Here is a 26,160-nt window from a genome sequence, read left to right on the forward strand (position 1 = left end):
AATAGAACTATTAGAGCCAGATTTACTTTTAGCCCCTCAGGAATATTCCCATGATGGGGAAAGAGAGGTTTCAGAAACAAAAAGAGTGACCAAGGAGGCTTTCTGGATTGTGTGTTCAAAACCAAAGTACAAAGAAAAGGTAAGGGATGATAAATTAATTAACTAATTGAATAGTTGATAGGATTTCCATCAACTGTTCGATTAGTATATAAGAGCAACAGCCCTACAGTTCAAAAGCAGAAGTCCCACAGGGAGCGTGGGGCTTCCTTCTGACATGTACAACAGCCCTACATTTCGAAGGCTGAGGCGCCGCAAGGAACATGGGGCGGGGCCAACAGGGGAGTCCCCACTGGAGCGCTTGTACATTTCAAAAGCAGAATTGCAGCAGAAGACGCATGAGCAGAGACTGCTTCAGTTCCCACTCGTGCCATTTCCCACTGTGCCTCTACTTCCCCTGTCCCCTGAGGTGACGGTGTTGGGGGGAACTAGCTTTTACGTCAACTCCCCCCAGCACCGGCTCCTGCTCCCTACCTCTGTCTGACAGAAGCTACAAGGAGTGGGGGGGGGGGGAAGCAACTAGTTACATCACTAGTTGACTAATCTCTTACATCCTAGAAAAAGTGGGATGTTTACAGGTGGCTCCAGACTTGCGATGCAATTGGTTCTTGGGGAAGCATCGCAAGTTGGGAGCATTGTAACTTGAACCCTCATTTACAATAGGCACTGTGCACCATCGTAAATGCAGGCCAAAGATGTAAGTCGAGGGTTTTCGGCCCCTTCCACACTTACAAAAATGGTTGTAAGTGAAGGGGGGGTCGGAACTCAGGCGGTCACATTTTGGGGGTTTCCTATACAAAGAGCCAATTTATTTTCACTGTTAGTAGTCTTATCTAAGTTTTAAAAAAAAGTCTGCAGTCAAACACTATTAACAAGGAGGATTATATTATTTCTGCACACTGCAGTACATCTATCCTAAAGCTTGAGTTTACACTGAGACGTGTGTGAAAGTGAAGTTTAGCATATAAGTAGTACTTGATCTCACAAAGTCATAATGCCATCTACACAGTTACCCATCAGAAAAGCAGCAATCTCTCTAATCATTTCACATGGAACATTATCACATCCAATCAAATTACTATGTAATCAAGAGTGTAAAGACAATTTCAATCTAAAACACTTAGTTAGGAGTTGACTTCTTAATGACAACAATCTTCCCAAATACTGCAAGGCCTAGTATCAATTACGATGCATTTTTACCTACAAATTCTCATCCTAATACGCAAGTCAGAGGAAAAATGGCTTCTTGAATTATACTCCAGCGATCACACTAACTTATACATTAATCTCTCAAAGATTAATAAACGAAGTCTCAGGTAAAGTTTTGAGAACTGGTGAATTGCAAATGAGAGCATGTGAATACAGGGCAGCTGAATTGAGATACTAGCAGTTAGTGCCAAACAGCAAGTTTTCTAATATAAAAAATACTGATAACACAGGCTACACTGTTCCTTTTATGCTGGAAGTATCAAAACAGTATCAAAAGCGGCAGCCAGGGGTGGAGCCAAGACATTGGCTGGGAGGAGTGCACTGGCTGGGCAGGTGGCCAGGAGAGGAGCCCTGTGAGAGTCCAAGGTTTGACCTTCTCTGGTCTGGCAAACTTTCTCCTTTGGTTTCAGGAGGTAGCCGAGTTACTGCACAGGATAAACTTAAAAAACAACAAATAGTCTAGATGGTATCATAAGCTTTCGTGGACACAGCCCACTTCTGCCACAAAAGCTCATGATACCATCTACATGTTTTGTTAGTCTATAAAGTGCTACCTATTTGTTTAAGTTTCTCTCCTTTGGGACCATTCAAGTCCTCAGGGTGAAGAACCAGGGAAGTCCAACCTATAATAGTTTTCAGTCACTTATAACCATGCCAAATTAACTGTTCAGGCTAAAATGTTCCACGCTCATATCTGCCTCAACCTAAGATAACTTGAAAATTGTATCAACAACTCAGTCATTTCTGAGAATGAATGAAAGGAAAAAATACATTTTGCCACTGTTAAATTCTTAGTCATTTTGTTAAGAAACTCAAGCATGGTTAGGTTTGAAATTCAAAAGGTGGTATTCATTGTCTATTTAAAAAAATCCACATGCATGTCACCAAGATACACGCAGCTGAAAAGAATCATTTACTCATCCTCAGCACATATTTGTTAGAGGCTAGATGTAAAAGTCTCAGAAGAGTCCATCTGCAGCAAACATGCTTCAGTACAGTTCTGTAGGACTGAGCACTATTTTACCCGTCATTTCTCTACAGCCACAAGGTTCTGTGGCACCAGAACTGAAAGCAGAAACGCTGTCCCCTATGCTTCCAGTGTTCCCTGCTGGTGCCCAGATGGCAAATGTAGAAGAAATACTTTTCAGTGAGAAGCAGAGGGATGGATAGGCTAGAGCAAGGGTCAGCAACCTTTTCAAACCAAAGAGCCAAACTACATCAAAATTCAGAACAAGTGGTCAACAAAGAGCCATGTAAGAATGCCCATTTGCAGGATTGAAAATATACAGCTTAATATTATTGATAATTAACATGATTAGTAATTGCGTAAACAAAGCATTGTACTCTCAGACTTTATTTAATGGGACTTCAGCTGCTGCATCTTTTTGCACATTTATTTGAAGTTTACATCACAACTGGTGAAATCCAGCTGCATGCACACATTCAGGCTGTCTTCTGTCAATCTTATGGAGAGGGCTGGGGATGTAGGGGTGCAAGAGTTTGGATTGGAGTATATGAGGGGCTCAGGGCAGGGGGTTTGGTGTGTGATCAACTCAGGGCACAGTGTTTGGGGGTGGGTGTTTGAGGGGGTCAGGGCAGGGGGTTCAGATATATGACAGGCTCAGGATTGGGGTGTGGGGAGTACAGGAGTGTTATGATGCTGCGGCCAGATGGGGGCTGAGCCCCAAATGGGGGCTTTTTGGTCAGGCTTCATTTTGAAATAAAGTAAAATATTATGTCCAACTCAAAAGGTTTCAACATTGTCTTTATTTATGGCAGGGGTGGGGAACTTTTCTTTGATCAGGGGCCACTTCCACAGAAAAATCAGCCAGGGACCACACAAGTAAGAAGCAAAAAAACAACCTCTCCAAAAACCTCCAGCATTCATTGATGTGGTCCCCATCTGAGACACCTCACTCCCCTGGCATTCCAGCCCTATGGAAAGGGAGAAGCAGGGAGGACTGAGGTTCAAGTCCTTCTGGGGTTCCAGAGTTAGTAGATTTTGTGGGCCCCCAGGCTCTGGGGTGGGTCCAAAAATGAGGAGTTCAGTGTGAGGGACAGAGCAGGATAAGGATGGGAGTGCAGAATCTGGGTGGGAGGTAGGGTGCAGGAGCAAGCTGGGGGTAGGTGTTTGGCCGGGGAGAGGAGGGCAGGAGCAGGGTACCGGTGGGTATCTGGCCAAGGGTGAGGGGGCAGGAGTGGGCTGGGAAGGATATGCAGGGTCTAGGCAGCACTTACTTGCTTTATGCACCCATGGTACTCTCAGGCTCCCTTGTCCCAGGCAGGGCTTCCGGCTGCTCCACTGGCCGAATTCTGGCCAATGGAGCAGCAACCAGTTCCCCAGCTTGGGAGCTAGCCATGAGCAGAGCTTGACCTTGATGGGATGGGCCCTGAGACAGCGTCAATGAGCCCCTTCAGTCTCTTACACTGCCCAGCGGCAGCCTGGGAGCAGCAGCAGCAGCATCCAGCTCCTCTTGCCTCCCCAGCTCAGCTGGTACCTGCTGGTCTCCAGGGACAAGTATCTCTCAGGAAAAATCTGCAGGCAGTGCTAGAAGCAGCACATGTGCCATTCCTTCAGGAAATCCAATCATTCCTTGTCCCCAAAGCTCAGATCCTCCACCATCATGTTAGCCCCGCCCCTGGCCACTAGCCACCCACCCCCCTACCTCAGCCATTAACTTCCTTGGCGCTACCCCTCAACCATTGGCCCTCCACACAGTGAAGCTGTGGGCTGACACCACCTGGCTGCTTGTAGATTGCTTGTAATTTCCTGAGAGCATTACAATTGCATATTCAAATATTTAGAAGTTACAAGGGGGATGTGCCCCCTGCTAGCTATGCTTGCCAACCCCCCCACCCTCTCTTGGGGGTAGGTGTCTGGCTGGGGGGAGGGTGCAGGAGCAGGCTGTGGGTGCAGGGTCTTGTGGAAGAGGTGAGCAAGGGGATGGAGGTGCAGGGTCTCGATGGAGGGATTCTGAGGGGGGCGTGTGAGGAGGTTGGAGCTGCAAGGTCTTGGCTTGGGAGGTATGAGTGAGCAGGCTGGGGGTGCCGGGTCTTGGAATCAGCAGTGAGAGACTGTTAGGGGTGTGAGAGGCCTCAGAGTGGTGGTGATTGAACAGACTGGGGCCACGCTGGGAGCATGCGCTGGCAATCCAACCTCGCCCCCGCTCAAGCTGAGACCCCGTACCCACACCCCCTTGCTCACCACCCTGCTGAGAACCCACACCGCCAGCCCACTCGCTCACTGCCCTGCCAAATAGCAGGAAAAGACTCCTTGGAGCACCTCCCTGCATTGTTGATCCCCCAGCCAGGGGAGGGAGAAAGCAGCAGCAGCATGCACAGCTGCTTCTTCACTGCAAGCTGGATCCAGTGGGGAGCCTCGGGGCTTTCTCCCGCCCCATCCCCCACAGGGAGCCAGCGTTGGTGCTTCAACCTGGGGGTGGGGGGGAGTGAGGCTGGAGCATCAGCACAGGCTCTCTGCTCTGGTGGGTGGGGCAGAACAGGAGTGAACTGAGCAGTAGAGTGAGGAGGCTGGGTGGAGGGGCAGGAGCGAGGAACCTGCCAGCAGGGTAAGCAAGGAGCTCACCGTGTCCTGCCACTGCACTCGAGGTCCCCCGGGCCACCCCAGTGTGCACCATGCTGCCCATGGGCTTCCTCCACTTCAGCTTTGCCTGCGAGGGAGGTAGGGGGTGCACAGAGCCCTTTGTGGTGTGGCTGATGCCCTACACCCAGGGCTTTTCCATGCTGCGCCCACTGACAACACAGGCTGCAGCCAGGCAGGCTTTCCCCTTCTCTCTACAACACTCTGAGCTCCCTCAACTCCCCCAGCAGTGGGGTGCCATGCACTCCAGTGAGCACTCACAGTAACCGGCCAACCTGAACTGAGCCCGGGGCCCGCCTCACCGCTGCCTCCTCTCCATTCACTGCAGCATCACTGGGGGAACACTCTCTCACTCTCATATTCCCACCCACCCACCTGTTGATGCTGATGTGATAAGGTCATTCTGTCATAGGTCAGGACATTTTTTTTTAATATATAGAAAGAGCCAACGTGCCAAAATTCAAGTTCCTTTTGAAATCTTAAAGCCTCTTCGAGTGCATGTGTGTTATAATACAGTCTTTAGTTAAGTGATCACATTCTATTGTCTGCAGAACTCTGCTTCATTTGGTGCACAGCATGATGGGACTCAGAAAAATTAAAGTTGTTGAGGAAATAAGGCAGTTGTCTATATATCTTCCTTCTTATTTGCAGCAGCAGGTATATAGTAAATAAAGCCAATAACTACAGAAAAGCACAGGATATTGTTGAGGTTAAGGCAATTAAATGAATCCTAGAGAACTGGATTCTATCCCTGCTCTGCCACAGAGTTGCTACATGATGATGGACAAATTAAAATCAAACCAAAATTATGTTTCTCAATTTCCAGATATATCACTCCTAAGGACCTGATCTGCAGAAGTGCTGAGGATTGCCCAAAGTTATTGAAAATTGCATTCTGAACATGTGAAGTGTAAACAAAATGCTAAGTTCTCTTAAAAAAATCAGGTTCCAAATATCTAAAGTTAGTGTCGCTAAAATTGGTGATTTCATATGTCGTTTTACCTTGTTTTCTTTGTATCAATTCCTCAGCTGCAGAATGGGAATATCACCATGACACTCTCTCACAGGAGTGTTATGAAAATTATTTAATATTTTTAAAGCACTCAGTTATTGTAGTGATGAGCTCAGTGAAAAAGTCCATAAGGAACCTAAAAACTTTATTTATTTACCATCTACCCTCAAAATGCAATGAAATGTGGCTACATATTAAATGATTATATGACTATCCAACTATTTGAAACATGCACAGGAGGTGGCAGGTTATCAAATATATATTCACATGGGAACAACCTTAATTCTAGAACTTCTTATTTTTGACTGCTTGACTTTGCAACTTTATAAATCTTAATACTTTTAATGTAGAGATTATATATATATATATATTATATATTAAAAAAAATTTGATTGGAGAGGTCACAGAAATAAGTACAGAACCTATAATTTCCCTTTCATATGGTTACTCTGCAGATCTTAAACTTGAAGTAACTTGCCCAAAACACTAAAGGAATTAGCTGCTGGAATAGAAACTCTAGACGCCATATTTTCAGAACTGTTCTCATTAAGATTTGCAGCTAAAATCTAAAATCTCATTTAAATTTTTTAAAAGTACTATACCATACACATTCTTACAAAATCTGCCAACACCCACTAATATTAAGGACCAATAACATTAAAGTATCTTAATGTATACTTAAGATACATTATTTTATTACTGGAGCTTCAGAGGGTAGCCGAGTTTGTTTTTTCTGTAACAGACTAATGGTCTGGTAGCACTTTATAGACTAACAAAATATGTAGATGGTATCATGAGCTTTCGTGGGCACGGCCCACTTCTTAGCCCACTTCTTTTTTGTATCCACGAAAGCTCATGATACCATCTACGTGTTTAGTTAGACTATAAAGTGCTACCAGACCATTTGTTGTTTTTTCTGTAACAGACTAACTCGGCTACCCCCTGAAGCTCCAGTAATAAAATAATGTATCTTAAGTATACTCAGGTTAAACATTGTTGCCACTCTGGGTTCTTTGTGAAGATGAACAATGCAAAGCCAGGTTTCAGTTTCCTGTCTCTGTATCAAATGTTCCTTTAGCAATGCTATCACATCAACATCCAATAAGTAAGTGTTACCAAACAATGCTGCATCATAAGCTCCTTTAAATGCACAAAGTTGAGGGAAGCAGAAGATAGAAAAGGAATGTAGCCATAAAAAGCAGCAGCCAGCAGTATGCAGAGAACTGAAAGAGGACACGGTGTCCCTGACTTTGGTACCATAGGACAAACCTCTAACTAGGATTCATTCAGCTAAAATTGGAGAGATGACACCACTACAGTATAAATGGAGCATCTTATGAAATTAGAAGAGCTCAGAATTATGTGTATATCAGTATAATTTTCACAATACCAGCCTCTCAAATCTTTTGCAGTTTATAACATGCTAACTGCCAAGCATCAACTGATTTTTTGCCCCATTTTTCTTTCACATTCACTTTTGATTAATCATCTATTGAATATTTGCATTCTTGCTTTCAAACTTCTCATGCCATTGATGCAGCATAAGCAAAATGCATTTAAGTTGGATTAGTGCTCTAAATATTCAAAAGCAAGTATTTCTAGCAAGATGCATGGTTTGAAAGGTTTGCTAGCCAAGTTTATAATCTTTGAATTTTGTTTCTGATTACCGCTGTTCCAAAAGCAAAGTGCAATTTTCCTCTTCAAAATAGCTCTTACCAGTGTTAAATTCTGCTTTTGAAACATGCCTTTTTTCCAACCAATTAACATGAATTAACTTCCAAATATGAACTGGCTAACTAATAATTGTTTTAGATACCAACAATTCTGATCAGAAAAGGCATTGAAACCTGAAAGCCAAGCCTGCACTGCCTCCAGTAGCCTGTGTGTGCCCACTGCATTAGAGATACCAAATGCCAATCAATATCATAAGTCGGAAAAGCAACCATACATAAATGAATTACAGCAGATACAAAAGAGTATACAATGTTGCATTTATGATATTATGTAATGTCACTATGTAACAAATGCACCTTGATTTAAAGAAGAATTCCATAATAAATATAAACAAGTCCATTTTTATGAAAAATATATGTTTGAAGCCTTTTTAAAAATCCAAGTAACTTGGATATATATAGTCCATGTTTAATTCTTCAACTTTAAGTTTTTTTAATCTTAAAATCACCACCACCACGCACAATATTAATTTGGAACCTGACTTCCAAATGTGTGCTGAATTTCCATCCAACACCTCATATTTCTTGCCTTAAAAGCTGAAAGATGGAGCACTGACTTTATAATGAAACAGAACCCGTGCTTTAAGAGATATAAAAGTAGAACTAAAAGTAAATCACCACTTCTGCATATACCACCACTACTGGCTAAAGAAATCCATTGTTGTATAGAGAAGTGGCCGGATTTTAAAAGCTGCTCTGGACTTTGACACAACGTTCATAGGAACTAAACTTTTGAAAAGTCAGGCTGTACTTTACCATAAAGGAGAAGCCACACGTGAAGCTAGTTTTCCCCATTTAGGCAACAATTTCCTCATGTAGCTACAGGTTGAACCTCTCTAGTCCCCAGGCTATACACAGGCAGCAGCATGAGGTAGCAGCAGCCCCTCAGCAGTCTGAGCTCCCTGTGGACAGAGGCTGCTGCAAAGCAGCCTTTGTCTGTGGAGAGCCTGGGCCCACCACGGACATAGGCTGGTCTGGCAGCAGCCCCGTTAGGTGTGGAGGTCCCTGCTCCCCATGCACAGAGGCTGCTCCAAGTGTTTCCTCTGTCCGCAGGGAGCTCGGACCACCCGCAGACAGGGTCTGCTGCTGCAAAGCAGCCACTGTCAGCGGCAGGCCCAGGCTCACCACAGACAGAGGCTGCTTCGCAGAAGCCTCCCCTACTCCCCTCTCCCACGTTGCTGCCTCTGACAGAAGCAGCAATGGGAGGGAGGAGCAGGCAGCACCACTGAGCCAATGCTGGGGAGAATTGGCTTTTAAGCTGGCTTGCCCCACTTGCTGCCTCTGAAGCGTAGGCTTAACGGCTAAGTATAGTCCAGTGACTCTCAACCTTTTTTGCGCCACAGACCAGCAAACTCACAAACATTTGGCAGACCGGTAACATTATTTGCATATTCAATCTGCAAACAATGAATATGCAAATAAGTTCCTGGTACACCTAGCCCCAGCCTAGCTCCTTGCTCCCCAGTGCCTAACACCCTTTGACCCCCTGCCACTCCTACACCCTATGCCCATTGACCCTTTAACTTCTGACCCTCTACAGCCCATGCCAACACCCTCTTGCCCTGTAACCCCCACCATGCCCCTATTCCACTCCACCCTCACTCACCAGACCAAGGCTGCCCCCTCGAGGGAGCAGGGCCGTTACTGCCGTGTGGGCAGGGAAAGCGACCCTCCTCCTTCATGCCCCCTTATTCCCCAAGCGCATCTTGAGCCCTCATAGGTAGGCAGGGAGATTGCAGAGCCCTGGCTGCCCGCCATTGCCAGGGCGGTGGGGGCGGGGGGGGGGGGGGGGAGAAGGAAGGCAACTCTTGCTCCACCTCATCCTGCCACTGCCTTAGCCCCAGCGCTGCCGCTGGCAAAAGTGGCTGCCTGGACAGGAGAGAAAGGGAAGTGGAGTCCTAGAGAAAAGCAGCTGCGTGGGCAGGGGGAGCAGCCACTGGTGGTGCATGCGCCTCCTTCCTCAAACGCACCTCCCCAAGCACGGATTGGGGAGGAAAGCGCCTCCTGCTGTTGCCACCCAAGTCACCACAGCTGCCAAAGGCGAGCTGCTGGGAACAGCTGGCTTGAGCTCGGACAGCCACAGCAGCCTGGAAGCCAGCGGTTCACGGTCCAGTAGTTGGGAACCACTAGCATAGTCAACTGCTCATTTACATCCCTACTCTCTAGTCTGGCACACTCTGGTCCAGCAATATCCATGGTTCAGCATGATTTCAGTTAGCCAGATGTCCACATATCATGGATGTGGCCAGGTGTCCCACAGTCCCATAAAATTTGTTTACAGCCACCTGTCCTGGCTCTCAGTGCTGTTATTTAGCTCTAATTTACCATTCAATGTCTTCTAAGAGCCCAGTAAGCATTGGTAATGCTGCTACACAATACTGACCTCCCATGGTTTGGCAAATTCTCTGGTTTGGCACTGGTCAGGTCCTGAAGGTGCCAGACTGGAGAGGTTCAACCATTATACAAAGGAATAAACTGAGTGATCTACCAATCTCAATGCTACCCTAGCACATTTTTAGACAGATGGAGACAGAAGGAGTTTGAGTTCTGAGGCGAGGCTCTTCACTTATACACAGCTCAGCTTCTGATAGAAGATATTAGGAAAAAAACTGCTCTGGAAAGCTTATACCTACAGTCTATGCTCCTACAGTTTCACTGATTAATTATTCAAGATAGCCAGATCAAAGCTCTCTCAAGTAGGTGTACACACATGACAATCAGGTCTGACTGCAATGCAGACATACCCAAAAGGAGGCCTAACCCTGAAAGAAACTGGAAAAAGAAGATGGATTTTAGATGAATTGAGAGGCTGATCAGAATGTGTCATGCGCTCAGAGACAAGAGATGAAAATCAAAAGCCAAAAAGAGACAAAGCCAAACTCACTTGAGATATCACTAGAAAGGTTAAGTTTAGGTAAGAAAATATGAATTTAGGTCTTATTTTAAATTCACTCCTCTAATCCTTTTGGACAAAATAAATAATCCTTTGTTTTCATGAAAGCTGTTTCTGTATCCCTACAATTGGGTGCTATCACAGGCTCCCAAAAGGAAACTCTTGCAGAGACCAGCTCTCACTGGACCTGCTGAATTAGTCAAGGCCATTAACCACGGCCTGTAATCTGGAGACCCAGCTAGAGAGTGGCTGAATGGCAGTATTGGAGGGATGGACTTACCATATTAAAGAGATTTACTCAGGGGACTGGAAGATGGTCTCAGTGGGGGCAGCCTATCCAAGGTCCCTCACACTGAGATTACTTTGACAATTCTTACAGGAGTCTCTCTGCATGAACATATGGTATATCTGAGGCATATACTCCTGCCAAATGTGTTCTACAAAAATCTGGCCATTGTTGTTCTAAGACAATGAGTAGTGTCTTTCTCGAATCAAAGACTAGACAATAGGAAAGTGGAAACACCATATAATTCCAGTATTCAGTTTAAAAAAAGTTATGATTTGAATTGCCTTGCTTTTGCATAAACACTACCTAGCTCTTCAACCTTTACTCTTGTTATAGACACATGCATGACACTCAAAAAGCAACAGTCTTCCTGTAAGTAATTTTTTTTAGATGAGAGAAAAGGAAAAGAGAATGTTCATTAGTATATTACCGAGAAATCATCCACCATGAAAGAAGTAAAGGCTGAAGAAGGCTGAGAAGAAATAAAAGAAGGCTGATAGGACATGGTGCAAAAAGTGAGTTTTGATAAGCAGCATCCTGATTAAAAGGGTAGAAACTGAGAACCAGTGCCAGGTAACACAGCATCTGGACCAGCAAGATTGCATTGTAGCCCAGCATTAGGAACTATATAAAGGTTGGACCTCCTTGCTTTGATATCCTCAGGATCTGACAAGTCCCAAAGCGGGGAATTTGCCAGGTATGGGGAGGTCCCCTGCCACAGCCCCTCAGGCTGCCGCCCCTCCCTGCCACCAGTTATTCCACCCCAGCTGGCATGCAGCCCTGACCCCACTGTCGCCTAAACAGCATGCAGCCCTAGCCCCACTGCCACCCAAGCTTCCATGAGACCAGCTTCATCCCCGCTGCTGCCTGGGCTGCCGTGGCACTCACTCCACTGCCAGGTGTTGGACTGCCCCAGCTGAGCTAGCTCAACTCTGCTAGCACCAGCCCCCTGGGCTCCCAGCAGCTGGCCTTTCTGTCCCAGGGCTCTCTCATGCAGGAACGTCCATGGTCCTACCGGACCACAGATGTTGCCAGATCCATGAGTGAGTTTAGGGAGGTGCAACTTATATCACTATCTTTTAAAGCCTTTAATGCAAGATTTTTCATCAGTCTAAGCAAATTTTAAAAACACTGCACATTTTTATTTTGGTAAGTTACAATTAAAAGAATATTCACATTAACAAGTTTAGAGCATTTATTTACTATATGCTATGGACAGCACTAGATTAAAACATAATTTTGGGATGTTTAACAATAGACAAAACATTAGTCAATTAAAATCATTTAGTATTAATATTGTGGTTCTTTCAACTTGTGATTTATGGGGAGATTTTTTTTTAAGCCTTTTGCTCTTTGGTTAGATAAAGTAATGAAAATAAATTAATTTCCCTTTGATTTTCATGTAGTCCACAATACATTTGTATTGGAAATAATGCAGCAAAAACATAACCCAAAATAAGTTTTCAGGTTTTCATAGAAGACCTTCCTATGAGTAGATTGTGCAAAACTTGCACAAGTGAATTTTGGGGACTAAATTACCAGAAAGTATCCCTCTAAAATGAAAGAGTTCCATTTAAAAAACTAGTTTTCGGTAACTATGAGATCTCCCACTTAGGACAGAAAAGTAATTCAGCACCTGCTCATTTCTCATTATAAACAAGCTATTCAGGATTAGAGGCCAAGATGCTTTCTTCTGCAGCTGCAGCTGACATTTCACTTAGAAGTAAACTTACTCTCACATTACTGATGTTAGCACAATAAACTGCTGTTCTCCTACTCCAGGATTATAACACAATGAAGTTATATCAGTGTTTGATGGTAATTTTACATAGTAAACTAGTGTAGAACAGAAAATCTCTGCTTCCAGCAACATAAACTAGACCAAGGAGGATGCTTCAATATTGACCTGTATTGGAAGACCTGTATTGGAAGAACATATCTGAAAGTTACTCAAGTGACTAAATAAAGACTGCATTCAGTACTTCAGCAATTTCTTGAAAACACCATACAATTTCAAAAAAGTATATTTCAATTTGTCTATTTTCAGGCAATTGAGGCTTTTATAAAATAGTCAACCATTACATTTTAAGGAAAGCAATAAGTTGAAATAGCTTTTTATTTGAAAACAATGGTTTCAGCAGCTCCAATTATCCCAGCAGACCCTTTTAGCAATAACGAATGCTTTTTTTTTTTTTTTTTTAAATACTAATCTGGTAGAAACCATGGTCACACAACATCTACCCATCTGGATGCTGCAGAAATACAGAATACCCTCCCACACAGCATTAATGTGATTATCAGTCTGAAAAAATACCAGTATTCCAAGTATAGTGGTGGTAATAAAAATATTCTCTGTTCATGTCTGGTCCAGAAAACTGGACAAAAATACAGATAACATTATGGCATCTGCACTTACTGCCAAGCTACTGAGGACTGTTCTGGCTGATTTCCCAAACTCTGAAAGGCAGATGGACACACCTAAATATCAACAACTTTTAAACAGAAACGTGTCAAATCCTTACAAGACATTAAGGCTCAAACATGGACAAAAAGAGAAAGTAAACGAGGGAGGAGGAGGAGTACAGGCAGTCCCCGACTTACGTCGGATCCGCAGTTACAAACACAGCTTTTCTTGCTCCGGAGGACACGGACTGCGGGACCCCGCGGTCCTGCCGACCGTGTACTCCGGGGCGAGAAAAGCTGCTCCGCGTCTCCCTGGTCTGCAGACCAGGAAGACGGGGAGCAAAGCCGCGGAGGGGCTGGGGCTGCGGGGCAGCCCAGGCACGCCTGGGCTGTCCTGCTGCCGGCTTCCCCCGCCGCTTTACAAAGCCTCGGGGGAAGGCAGCGGCAGGACAGCCCAGGCGCGCCTGGGCTGCCCCGCAGCCCCAGCCCCTCCGCGGCTTTGCAAAGCCTCAGGGGAAGCCGGCGGTGGGACAGCCCAGGCACACCCGGGCTGTCCCGCTGCGGGCGTGCTCCAAGGCTTTGCTCCCCGTCTCCCTGGTCTGACCAGCAGACCAGGGAGATGGGGAGCAAAGCCTCGGAGCACGTCAGCAGTGGGACAGCGCGGCGCACCTGGACTGTCCCGCTGCTGGCGTGCTCTGCGGCTTTGCTCCGCGTGTCCCAGGTCAGCAGACCAGGGAGATGGAGCAAAGCCGTGGAGGACTTGGGGGTCCCCACCCCCGTCTCCCTGTCTGCTAGGGGGGAGGAGGGGTGCAGCTAGTGCCCCCCCCCCAGCAGACCAGGCTTTTCTTGCCTACCCCTGGGGTAGAGCAGCTGGGGGCTGCCGGGTTGGTCCCGCAGCGCTGCTCCGGACCAACCCGGCAGCACCCCAGCTGCTCTGCCCCAGGAGTCCTGATTCAGCCACTGCTGGTCAGTTTCAGCAGCGGCTGAATCAGGACGCCTGAGGCAGAGCAGCTGGGGTGCTGCTGGGTTGCTCCAGTAGCGCCGAGGAGCCGCGCTACTGCAGCAACCCAGCAGCACCCCAGCTGCTCTGCCCCAGGCGTCCCCAAGTCAGCCGCTGCTGAAACTGACCAGCGGCTGACTACAGGAAGCCCGAGGCAGAGTTGCTCTGCCCCAGGCTTCCTGGAATCAGCCGCTGATCAGTTTCAGCAGCAGCTGACTTGGGGACGCCTGGGTTTCTTAAGTTGAATCTGTATGTAAGTCAGAACTGGCATCCAGATTCAGCCGCGGTTGAAACTGATCAGTTTCAGCAGCGGCTGACGCCAGTTCGGACTTACATACAGATTCAACTTAAGAACAAACCTACAGTCCTATCTTGTACGTAACCCGGGGACTGCCTGTAATTTGTAATGGAAGTATGACCGTTTTATGATGAGCGTGAAGAGGGAAGTAGCATTAGTAAAAGAGGTTGAATACTTCTCTCGACTAAATGAAAGCCACCAAGAATACTACATTACGAAAAACAATGAGACAGGTTATGTAAGGTTACAGGAGTAACCTTACATAACCTTTTGCCCTAGGCTGTGGAGGTCAGTGTAAAATTTGTTCTAGCCTTTCAGCAGGCTGCAGGTTAGGGCCCAGCACCAAACACTCTGAAAAGACTTTTTAGCTAGAATCTAGGATAGCCAAAATCATCTCTTTCCAAATGACGTTCTTAAACATCAAGGCTGAAGCATGAAATTCTAATGAAGGGCGAAGTTGGGGGGAAAATTCAGATTCAACATTTTTGCCAAAAATTGAAGACTTAGGCCAACTAATTGTTTCAGTTAAAAAATTCCAAAAATGTCACCATGTTTGATATTATCTAAACAAAATGTTATGACTTCAATTTTACTTCAATTTTCTTAAAAGTTATAAAAGGTATAGAAGCCAAAAACAAAATTAAAAGGCTTCAACTTTGGTAAAATTAAATATGAAAGACGTGATTTTTGTAAAAAAAAAAAAATCTCAAGTAATGCACCTCAAAATAAAAACCTTGATTTTACACATGACTCATGCACTAAGAGTCCTCTCAAAAGCAACAACATGGAATGAGTCAGTAATTAACATCAATTTACGGATTGGACTGCTGAACACTAAGGCTATGTCTACACTACCTTTTACATAGGTATAACGTATGTCACCCAGGGATGTGAATAATCCACCCTCTCCCAAGCAATGTATGTTACACTAAACTAATGCTAGTTTGGACAGCGCTATGTGGTGGGAAGAGTTTCTCCCACCAGCTTAGCTGTCACTGCTCACTGGGAATGGAGCAATTAAGTCCATGAGAGAGCTCTCCCCCATCAGCTTAGAATGGCTGTATTAGAGAGTTTGTAATGGTTCAGCTGCACCGATACAGCTGCACCACTGTGAGCTCTCTAGTGTAGCAACAGCTTCAGACTCGCACCTTGACTTGAAAAGAGTTCTGTAAAATGAAGGTAATGCTGTGCCTTAGAGCATAGGATAACAAAAGAACCAGAATAGCTTCTGTCCCAGTTAAACTAATTTTAATGTTGTTCCATGTGTAAGTACATGCGTCAAGAGTGATGGACCAGACATCAAAAAAAGATTTATCATGTGTCACTAAAGTAAGCTAAATTAGAGTGAAAATTAATATCCTGAAATCATAATGAAATCAAAGTGCTGCTACAGCATTAGTTATTTCTACTTACTTTGATCAGCATAATTTTTTGCTTTCAGTTCAAGCTGTCGAGTTTGTGATTCTAATGATTCCACTCGAGTCTGTAAGTCCTTTTTTTCTTGTTCTTGAGAATCTTCAAATTCAATGAATTTCTGACAGACAAAAAACAAACAAGATATTAATTAGTGTGATTAGACACTGAGCAACAAGGTAAGATTTTTCAAAGAGGCCAGAGTCAGTCCTCTAAAGCTCACAAATGCAAAGGAGGTCGGTAGCTAACTCCCTCGGGCCCTTTTGAAAACCCTGGCATAACTTTTACTAAGATGCATATATGGTAGTTTACTTTTATTATAAAAGTAATGTTATTAGTTAATTTAATTACTTTTCCTGAAACACCAACCTGCAACTCTTCAAATGATTTAGATACCAAAAAGTAGTTCTCACTAACTAGCATGCCCACTTTTCAAAGTCTGAACACACCTAAGTTAGGGTGACCAAATCCGCAAACTAAGCTCATTACTTCCTCTTACATGTAATTATAGACATTTTTATTTCTACGCTAACAAAGCGGCATTTTTTGCTTTTAAAGATATTAAACCTATCACCAGCCTGCCATTGGATCTGTTCAATCCTGTTCGTACTACTGTTCATCATGCTGAAACAGCTATTTATGAGCCCATGAAACTACAGTTACGATCTTAGAACAGTTTCATTTCCATAAACTAATCTCAATAGACTGACTTTCATTCCCTAATGTGGTAAGCAGCCTTTGGGAACCAAGGAGGTTTCACTTCACAGGAAGCTGATGTACAGGCAAGAGTTTATAAAAAGAAGTCAATCTATGAACCTGCACTTGAATACTATTTTCAGTTTAAGTTCATAGTGAAGTTCACAGCATACTATTTACTTTATGTAGCAGTCCACTGTTCATTTATGGAGCATTTTGTCCAAATTAATTTCCCTTGATCACTTGCCCTATAAAAAGTGTAATCTAAAAACTTTAGAGCAGTGCCACATAGGCTAGCAGTCCTCTACAACTACACTTGCCTTCCAGCTCAAAGTATAAACACATAGTTAGTGAGCATCCTAAAATGTTCTGTAAGACCAACTGAACATAGGTTGAAGTGAGAAGCAGAAAAAACAGAAAGCATGACTTAAGGAAAAAATGTCAGCAGCAGAGCTACAGTTCAGTTAGAATTACATCCAGGAGTCAATTATTATAGTACTTACATCTCCATCTGATAGTTATTACTATTCAATAGTCCATGACAAGTTTGTGATCTGAATCCAAGGTAATTCCTATGTGGACATTATGTAAAATTAATTTGTACTAGTAGCTGAAATCCCATGTAGTCATACATGTGGGGCAGCTGGGCCAACTAATCAACTATCTGTGTTGTCTCCCTCATACAATAACTAAATAGCAAAGTGTACATTATTATTATTAATCAACTCACATACAAATCTTATTAACTTTAATACTAAGCGGACAGATGGATGGGCATTGATACTCATAAGACTGCAAAGTTTTAAATTGGGAGTTAAAAATATGAAAGTTAAAAGCATTTAATGAAAGTTTTCTAGATCAGTTGTTTTGGGTGCATGAGAAAGCAAGTAAGCCAAGTATAACTGTGAGAGTAGCGTGATAAAGCAAGTTTTAGTAGTTTGAATATCAAGAGTCCAACAATCAATACTTAATTGATTTGATTCTTTCAGGTATGGCTGGAAAATAACACCTTGGAAATCATAAAGTAGTTGAGTTAACTTCATTTCATAGTAATAAATACAATATTCTAATATTAAGCATACACAATAATGAAGATGAGACTACAGACAGAAAGCTAGAACAATATTACAGAACCGATGTGATCTTATCTTCTTACATTGTTTTTTTCTAGCTCCTGACTAATGTATGGAAGTGAGATTAGCAGGAGGAAGTCAACTGGATACAGAAATTTGCATAATAAACTAAATTCGAAACTATGCAGAGAGCGAGCACAAGAACTAAGTATCTTTAAGGGTGACAAGTCTTGGGCTTACCATCTGCACAAGATGAAATTCACTCATTTAGTATTTTTGTAGGTAATGGGGCTTCAAAAGTAGACAGAAAAAAATTTGAGTGGTAGGTGAAGTTTTGACCACTCAACAGAACGTTTCCAGTACAAAGAATTTTACTCAAACTGACCCAAATGCCTAAAAAAGGGTGTTCCCTCTAAACTGTGTGGCAGCACAGCTTCACAGGTGATTAATCAGCCACATCCAGTCAAAGGCTCAGGGCTCCATGCTGACACAGGTCCTTAATTAAATTTTTGTTTTTCATTTAAATCATTGCTCTGGGCTGGGGCTGGGGCTGAATGATTCAATATGCAGCTTGCCCCTCCCCTCCCCCAAAGGGGTTTACCCCAGCCCTCTCTCATAGTAGCAGGTTGGAGCAAGGTGAGAAATGCCTCTCTATGGCTATTGCAGCTCTTGCAGGCACAGCCAGGGAAGGGGTACATGTCCCCTAACTGGGGTAGATCCAGGTTCTTCTGGTCCCTGCGCCTCCCCACAAGTCAGAATGAGGACTGAAGATGTTAAAATACACTTATCTGGTTAATCGTATAGTCAATATAATTTGTATCTACTATATGAGTAGTTGATAAGCACCGCTCTGCAGAGCTGCAGTGGGGTAACTCCAGGAGCCAACTCGAGCTGGGATTGAGCATTCCTGACTCCTTCCAGCTCAGGAGCAAACCAGCACAGAAGTTCTACATTTTAAATGTAGTAAGAGCAGCTGGGCTCTTACTACAATGCAGAGGCACAACGATTAGCGTCCACCGGGACTGCTCAGTCCTGGCTTGTGCTGAGTTCAGCAGCCTCCGTTTGTGGTGGACAACCCTGTCTGCCACAGCCAGGGCTGGCCATGGGCAGGGGCTGCTCAGGTACTGTGATCAGGGACTGCTTGGCAGCAACAGCACCTGTCCTCAGGAGGGGGCACGGCTCCCTGCTGGGACTCCTACAGACGGGTTGCTTTGAAGCAGCATCCCCTATTCCCTCCTACTGCCTCTAAGAGAGGCAGCAGGGGGACAGGAGGCACCCCAGAGACAGTGCTGGGGGAAAGCCATCTTTTAAGGTGGCTCCCCCCAGCACTAGCTCCTGTCCCAACTCCACCCCCCTGCTGCCTCTTACAGAGACAGCAAGGGGGGGGTGCCACAGAGAACACAGGACAAGCACTGCTTGAGTTCTTGCTCGCCCAATGCTCCCTGAGGCACTTTTGTACATTTCAAAAGCAGAAGTGCCCTCAGTGGGAACTGGCATGAGCTGGGACTGAAGCAGTCTCTGCTCACACCATTTCCCCGCTGTGCCTCAGCCTCCCCTGTCTCCTGCAGGTACAGTGCTACACTGGCTCCTGCTCCTTGCTGCCTCTCTCTGATAGAGGCAGCCAGGGGAGGGAAGCGACTAGTTGAGTTGCTACTTGACTATCCAATAAACAAATACTTATTGGATAATCGACTAGTCTCTAACATTCCTGGTGAGGACTGCAGCAAACTGTACACTTTCCTTTCACTCCTTGATGAAGGGGCATAGCCAGCAAAGTTCCCATACAAATCAGAGGCAGGGTGGAAAGAACTGCAGTCTGCCCTCCCCGCAAAGGGCACCTAGGAGTCTCAAGGCCGGAGCAGTCCCGGGGAGGGGAGGGGAGTGGGAGACCAGCCCCTTTCAACTGCTTGATGATTGTCTCTTTTTTTTATATGGTTTTATGAGAGGCAATCCTATTCCAGTCACATCCAACCCCTTCCCTCGGTTGAAGTTATAAGAGGAAGCTGTATACCAAATTTGGTGGTCCAAGATCTCCTAAATGGTAAGAGTTGGAACACAGATACACTGACAGAAGCACAGATTAACTCTCTCAAATATATAGCAGATGAGCCATCACAAAATTTGAGCTTACTGATAAAGGGAAACTTAGGGAAAGAAAATTCATAACACTTTATAAAAGCACTTCATTTTCAATTAAACCAAATTATGTAAATGCACTGTTTTCCAGTCATACTTTTAGCTTGAACAAGAGCGCTTTCACACAAGCTGTTACATGGCTATCACAGGACTCAGTGGTGTTCATATGACAGTGCTTGGAGCAAAACGTTGAGAGAAGCAAGAACAGCTGATGCTGAAAGACAGGTAAACATGTTTTGTGGTTCTCTGCTTTATATATAAGCTCCCTTCAGTAAACTTAGTGTATACCAGTATTCCTATGAACTGCTGGGAGACATAGTGAGGAGTTAAACTTTTTTTCTTTATTTTAGGAATATGCACTTGTGAAATGCATGGTATAAAAATTACCTGAAATCAGAAACATATAACTTGCACTTTCAAGCGTTTTCTAGGTACCTATCTTCACCGCACCCTCGTAAGGCAGTTAAATCTCCCATTTTGCACACTGCAAAGTAAGGTATTTAAGTGATTTGCCCAACATCTCAATGCATCAACAGCAAAACCAGGAGCCATAAGTTCTCCAATGCATACTCCATTCACTTGATTATTACTGAGCTCAAATAAAAAATTACAAATTGAAAGTATGTGACATTCAAATTGTCAGATCTGGATACAAGTTTACTCATGTAAAACAAGAGTAGGATGAGACTCATTGCTGAAGACATTAATTTTAAATATTTAACACTTAACCTGACACCATAAGCAGAAAAACTTTAGCCATCTTCCTCATTATTTCCAATTAACTTAGGATACTTAAATCCATTTAGTGGGAGAGTGGAAACTAATTCTCTTTTCATGCCTACAAAAAAAACGCACGCATTAAGGATGTCAGGTTTCAAGAATAGGTTCATTTCGTAAGTTGTAGGGGCAAGTCTATTAAACTCATACCACAGAATTTTTCTTTACTGAAAAAATGTATTATGTACTATTTATAAGCCCAGTTGTAACACTGAGTCACATCAGTTACATTAAGTTAAGTTCCTGTAACAATTTTCTGCCAGCTACCAAGTCCAAACATAGACCCATGTGCTCCGATGGGAGCTACACAGCCTAAAGCATGGGTTCCCAAACTGGGGTGCGTGCCCTCCGGGGGGCCGTGAAGGAATTCCAGGGGCAGCACAAGGCGACCCAGCCCTCTTCCCCTTCCCCCAGTAAGTTTTGCTGCTATTTTTGTTTTTCGTCCCCGGTCAGTTCCTCCCCCCCAACAAGTTTTGCTGCTATTTGGGGAGAGCGTGAGGGTTTCTCAAAAATCAAAAAGGGGGCGTGATGCTGAAAAGTTTGGGTACCACTGACCTCAAGTATATTTATACATAAGATACAGAAACATAAGAGTTGTTTTCTTCCTCTTCCTTATTTCTTTGTTGCTCAGTACTTTGGTTATACTAGAACCTTTAACCAATTTTCCTAACGCTCACTTTGCAAATATAAAATGCCACAGTAGTAGTTACATGCAAAGCATTGGCAAAATATCCAGATAACCCATTTTCTCAATTTTCATGTTAAACCAGAAAACTGAACATATATCAAGTTATGCAGATGGCTCCTTACTGATTATGAAAACTGATCATATGCATCAGTCATTAAAGGAATGACTGGCACCCAAAATGTATCTATAAGAAGCAGATTTTTATCATTTTTGGAAATCATTACTGAAAGAAAACCACACTCACAACTTGCATCAATCACACAAAGCTAATGAAGAAGAAATCCAACAAAAATGGGAGCCTTCCTGATTTAAAAAAACGGAGGCAAAAAAGACTGAGTGAAGAAACAACATGCATATGTATTATGAGGCTCCTACAATGAATACGTTTCCTATAATGGTAGTTAGAAAAGGGAAGATTATTCAGAACAGTCAAACTTGGCAAATCAAGAAATATCAGGCTTTTATGAATATGGAAAAATACCTTCATCATTAGGTCAACTAAGCAATGGGGTTCACAAAAAATAAAACAAAGAATCATTAAAATCTGTTACAGGCATTGTTACAGGCTGGGGACCGAATGGCCAAGTAGCAGTTCTGCAGAAAAGGACCTGGGGATTACAATGGATGACAAGCTGGATATGAGTCAACAATGTGCCCTTGTAGCCAAGAAGGCTAATGGCATATTAGGGTGAATTAGGAGGAACATTGCCAGCAGATACAAAGATGTGATTATTCCCCTTTATTCGGCTTTGGTGAGACCACATCTGGAATACTGTGTTCAGTTCTGGGCCCTACACTATAGAAAGGATGTGGTCACATTGGAGAAGTTCCAGTGGAGGGCGACCAAAATGATTAGGGGGCTGGAGCACATGACCTATGAGGAGAGACTGAGGGATTTGGGTTTGTTTAGTCTGCAGAAGAGAGGAGTGAGGGGAGATTTGATAGCAGCCTTCAACTTTCTGAAGAGAGGTTCCAAAGAGGATGGAGAAAGGCTGTTCACAGTAGTGATGGATGACAGAACAAGGAGCAATGGTATCAAGTTACAGTGGAAGAGGTAGGTCTAGGCTGGATATTAGGAAAAACTATTTCACTAGGAGGGTGGTAAAGCACTGTAATGGGTTACCTGGGGAGGTGGTGGAATCTCCATCCCTAGAGGTTTTTAAGTCTCGGCTTTACAAAGCCCAGGCAGGGTTGATTTAGTTGGGATTGATCCTGCCCTGGGCAAGGGGCTGGACTAGATGACCTCCTAAGGTCTCTTCCAGCTCTATGATTCTAAAACCAACTATTCGTTAAAAGAAAGTGATAGCACAAATCTGTAACTCATGGACCTTCTGTTCACTTTATTCCTGGTAGTTACCCTTTTATAGAAGCATCTTTGCATAAGCACAAGATTTTTTTTTAAATGGGTGCTATGACTGCATTTGGAAAATGCACATATATATTTGAATGTATCATGCATCTTTCAACAAGGTAATCATAAATGATGTGCGAGTACTACAGGTGTGTGTTCATGTTGAAAGGACAAGCAGCACGTTCACATGTGAAAATACTGCTTTTAAGATAGTTGCAGTTTCAGTGACCATCTGTAAGGACTTCTGCTGCACCTGAGTAATAATTTTAGTCTGCATTACAGTGGTCACTACAATTAATGTATAGAAATAGAACCTTACTATACTACCACATAAATACCTGCTAGTTTGAGACTTCTGAAGGGTCCGTAAGAGCTGAAAAAACAGCATCACTTTTTTCCGTGCTTTATTATAGTTTCTGCTCCACATTGCTGAGACCTCTTTTTCATATTCCATTAACATATGAACTATCCTTACAACACTCATGAAAATTTACCAGACAAATAAAATAAGTCAAATACCCCTCGTCCTTTTCACCTTGATAAAGTTAAATTTAATCAATAATAAACTCATTCACCTAACATTAATGAGCAATTATAATTTTGCAAATCTGACATAGAAATTGATCATAATCTTTCTATTGGTTTGGACAAAAACTAGATGCGAGTCTTTAAAGAAAATATTTGTTTATTCATACACATTCTTTATAACTTTTTAAACCCATCCTTCGTTTGAAATCTTCTTGCCTGCTCATCTGTGACATGTAGTAATTTGTACCGTAACCTCTTTTCATACAAATATAGAACTATTTGCATTGCACTGCAATGGTTAGTTTTACTGAGATTGTAAAACAACTTATTCCAAGTTAAAACAAGACAATACTGCTGTGGAAAAAAAGACTAAATTTCAGTAACAACACTTTTCAGTTTTTAAAATTATAAAGTAAATAAAAGAACATGCAGGTAAGTGCAGAGCAAGAAACCTATGTCTGGAAATAGACTTTTTAAGTCAGGTGGCTAAATCAAGGATGTTGATGTCACTGATTTACTACTGGAATTTCAGATAGTGTGTCAGAGAAAATAAAAGCAAATTTCTGGAATAGTATTGTTCGTTTTTTTACACAAAGGATGCTTTACACATTTCTACATTCTCAGATAAGAAACTGGATGAACTATGTTGACACACAGAACCATTGCTTGTCTCATCTGATATCATCACTGAAGGACTTTGCTACTGAACAACCTGTAGGCATCATTTGTTGCTCAGCTGAAGCTTCTATCCACCAGCTCAGCGAGTTACTGCCTGAACAGTACTTCCTCTTTCTATACACAACATGATGTATTATTTTTAGTAACATCCACCTCAGATATGTATAAGGAATGATAATTAAAATAATTATTGAGTGCCTTAACTTTAGAAAATTGACAGTGGCGTCATTTAAGATACTGAACCATTTAATGTTTAGTTCCTTGGTTAGTGTCACAACTGGTACTGTTCTTCCGTATAACCCATGTGAATAAAAGAAAAACAATCTTCTAGAGATGTTCTAGTCACTTAGTTTAAGAGGCCCAAAGAAAGAAGAGCCCCATAAAAGTGGAAGCTGTGGACTAAGATAACAGTTATCAACTCTGTATTGTCCTTTTCTAACCACAGGGTTCAAAAAGGAGGAGGATACTAAGCGCCAATACGGTATGAAAAAAGGGGAAAATATCTGGTCCCCACTGCTAAAAAAGAGCCACTTGTTTAGCTATGATTTAGATGGGTCATATGACTATCTCTGCACCTCGGATGATTTGGTATGAAGTTGAAAGTCTGTGTATGAGCTACCTTGTAGTGGAAACGAGTGACGACAACCTAATGCAGGGTAGGGCCGCTTGGGGAAGAAGGTATTAAAAGCACCCTGGCACCTTGCCCTGCGAGGTGGAAGCGAGTCCTCCCGGGGGAAGAAACTCGAAGCCTCCACCCCACTCCCAGAAAGGGAAACACGGCTTAGGAAACATACCGAGGGGCCCCCACCTCGTCCGCCCGGCTCCTACATTGCTCTATCACTGGAGCATCCGAGCGCGGCTCCCTTGCCCGCCTCGGCCTGTTCCACTGCCCAGGACTGCCCACTCCCCTCGGCTGTGCCACGGACCAGTCCCAGACCCCCCCCCCCCCCCCCCCCAGCGCTGCCTCTAGCTCCTGCCGGCGGAGCAGCCGGCCCCAGCGGCCCCTCACCTCCTCGGCCTGCTTGCGCAGCGCCTTCTCGCGCTCGTACTGGGTGAGCAGCTGCTCGTTGTCGTCCCGCAGCAGCTCCAGCTCCACGCTGGCCTCCTGGCTGTGCGCGCAGACCGAGTCCAGGTTCTCCAGCACCGCCACCACCAGCGGCATCAGCTCGGCCACCACCTCCTCGTCGTAGCGCCCGATCAGCCGCTCGAACTCGCGGTAGATGGAGCCCGCCAGCCCCGACACCCGCTCCGACATCATGGCCGGGCCGGGGCCGCCCGGGTCTTCCTGGTACACCACGCCGTCCGCCAGCTCCATGGCCTCGGTGCCGCCGGCGCGCCTGGCTCCTTCCCTGACAGGGCCCGGCCGGGCGGCGGCAACAGCTCTCGGCGCCTCCCCCTCTGCGGCGAGGCCTCGCCTACAGCGCGGGCGCACGGCACTGACCTCAGCCACAGCGCCGAGGCGGGGCAGCGGCGTCACGCGGACAAGGGCGTGGTCGCGTGCGGGGAGAGGAAGGGAAAGGCAGGCGCGTCGCCGGACTCACCCCAGCGCAGGCGCAGAAGCCGGAGCGTAAGGGGCGGGGCGTGCGTCAGAGGGCGGGGCCTAGCGGGGGAATGTGGGTCAGAGGGAAAGGGCGGGGCCTAGAAGTAAAAGGGGAGGGGCCCAGTGGTGCTAGGGTGACAGGCTGAGGGAGGGGCTTAATGGTGGGAAAGGAGTAAGCGGGGTCAATTGGCTGAGAGTGAAAAGGGGGTGGGAGGCAGGGAGAGGAGGCTGTCAGGGCAGTAATAAAGTGACCTTCCAGGGTTGGCTCCACTAAGGGAAAAACGCCCATGTCAGATGATTAAGCCTTTAGGGGCTAAAGGCCAGAGAACAGGAGAATGGGGTGGGGTGAAGAAATAGGTGGGGCCGCACTTAAGTCTTGTGATATTTTGTATGGGATCCAATCCAAGGGCCTTGAGTCATTCTGTGTGTCATATGGGTGAGGCCACGCCTCAGGAGATAATACATGTGGCATTATTGCACTATTCCCAGCTCCTGCTTCCTGAACATCTCAGTCAATAAGAAAACACATTCCGGAAACATGTCAGCAACAAGCCATGCAAGCCGGAGGCATTTATACTGCTGTAAGATGAATAAATGGTCTGAAATAAATAAGCTGGAATTCAATAAATGCGAAGTACTCCACTTAGGAAGGGATAATCAGTTGCACACATATCAAATGGGAAATTGCAGCCCAAAAGTGAAAGTGAGCCAGCAAGAACCACCCAATAGTAGGCTAATGTTAAAGTGCTGCCACAGAAGCACTCCTTAAAGCGCTGCTAGACGCTACT

The 26,160-nt window shown here is 44.5% G+C and overlaps 1 protein-coding gene across 5 annotated transcripts in view; it reads right to left on the reverse strand.

Moving 5' to 3' along the window:
* Positions 1-25,366, reverse strand: part of SPAG9 (sperm associated antigen 9) — a 132,195-nt gene extending 106,829 nt beyond the window's left edge. For 2 of the 5 annotated variants that reach the window (XM_075903797.1, XM_075903795.1), the window contains exons 1-2: positions 24,842-25,366; positions 15,906-16,026 (exon numbers count right to left, since the gene is read on the reverse strand). In XM_075903797.1, coding sequence (XP_075759912.1) covers positions 15,906-16,026; positions 24,842-25,147 — 427 coding nt within the window. In that variant the 5' untranslated portion in view covers positions 25,148-25,366. Of the gene's footprint in view, positions 1-15,905; positions 16,027-24,841 lie in introns of those variants that run through there. The other 3 variants (XM_075903798.1, XM_075903799.1, XM_075903800.1) reach the window with 3 other exon arrangements.
* Between the last annotated feature and the right edge of the window lie 794 nt (positions 25,367-26,160).

The sequence above is a fragment of the Pelodiscus sinensis genome, chromosome 20, assembly GCF_049634645.1.
Source record: "Pelodiscus sinensis isolate JC-2024 chromosome 20, ASM4963464v1, whole genome shotgun sequence".
Lineage (NCBI taxonomy): Eukaryota > Metazoa > Chordata > Testudines > Trionychidae > Pelodiscus > Pelodiscus sinensis.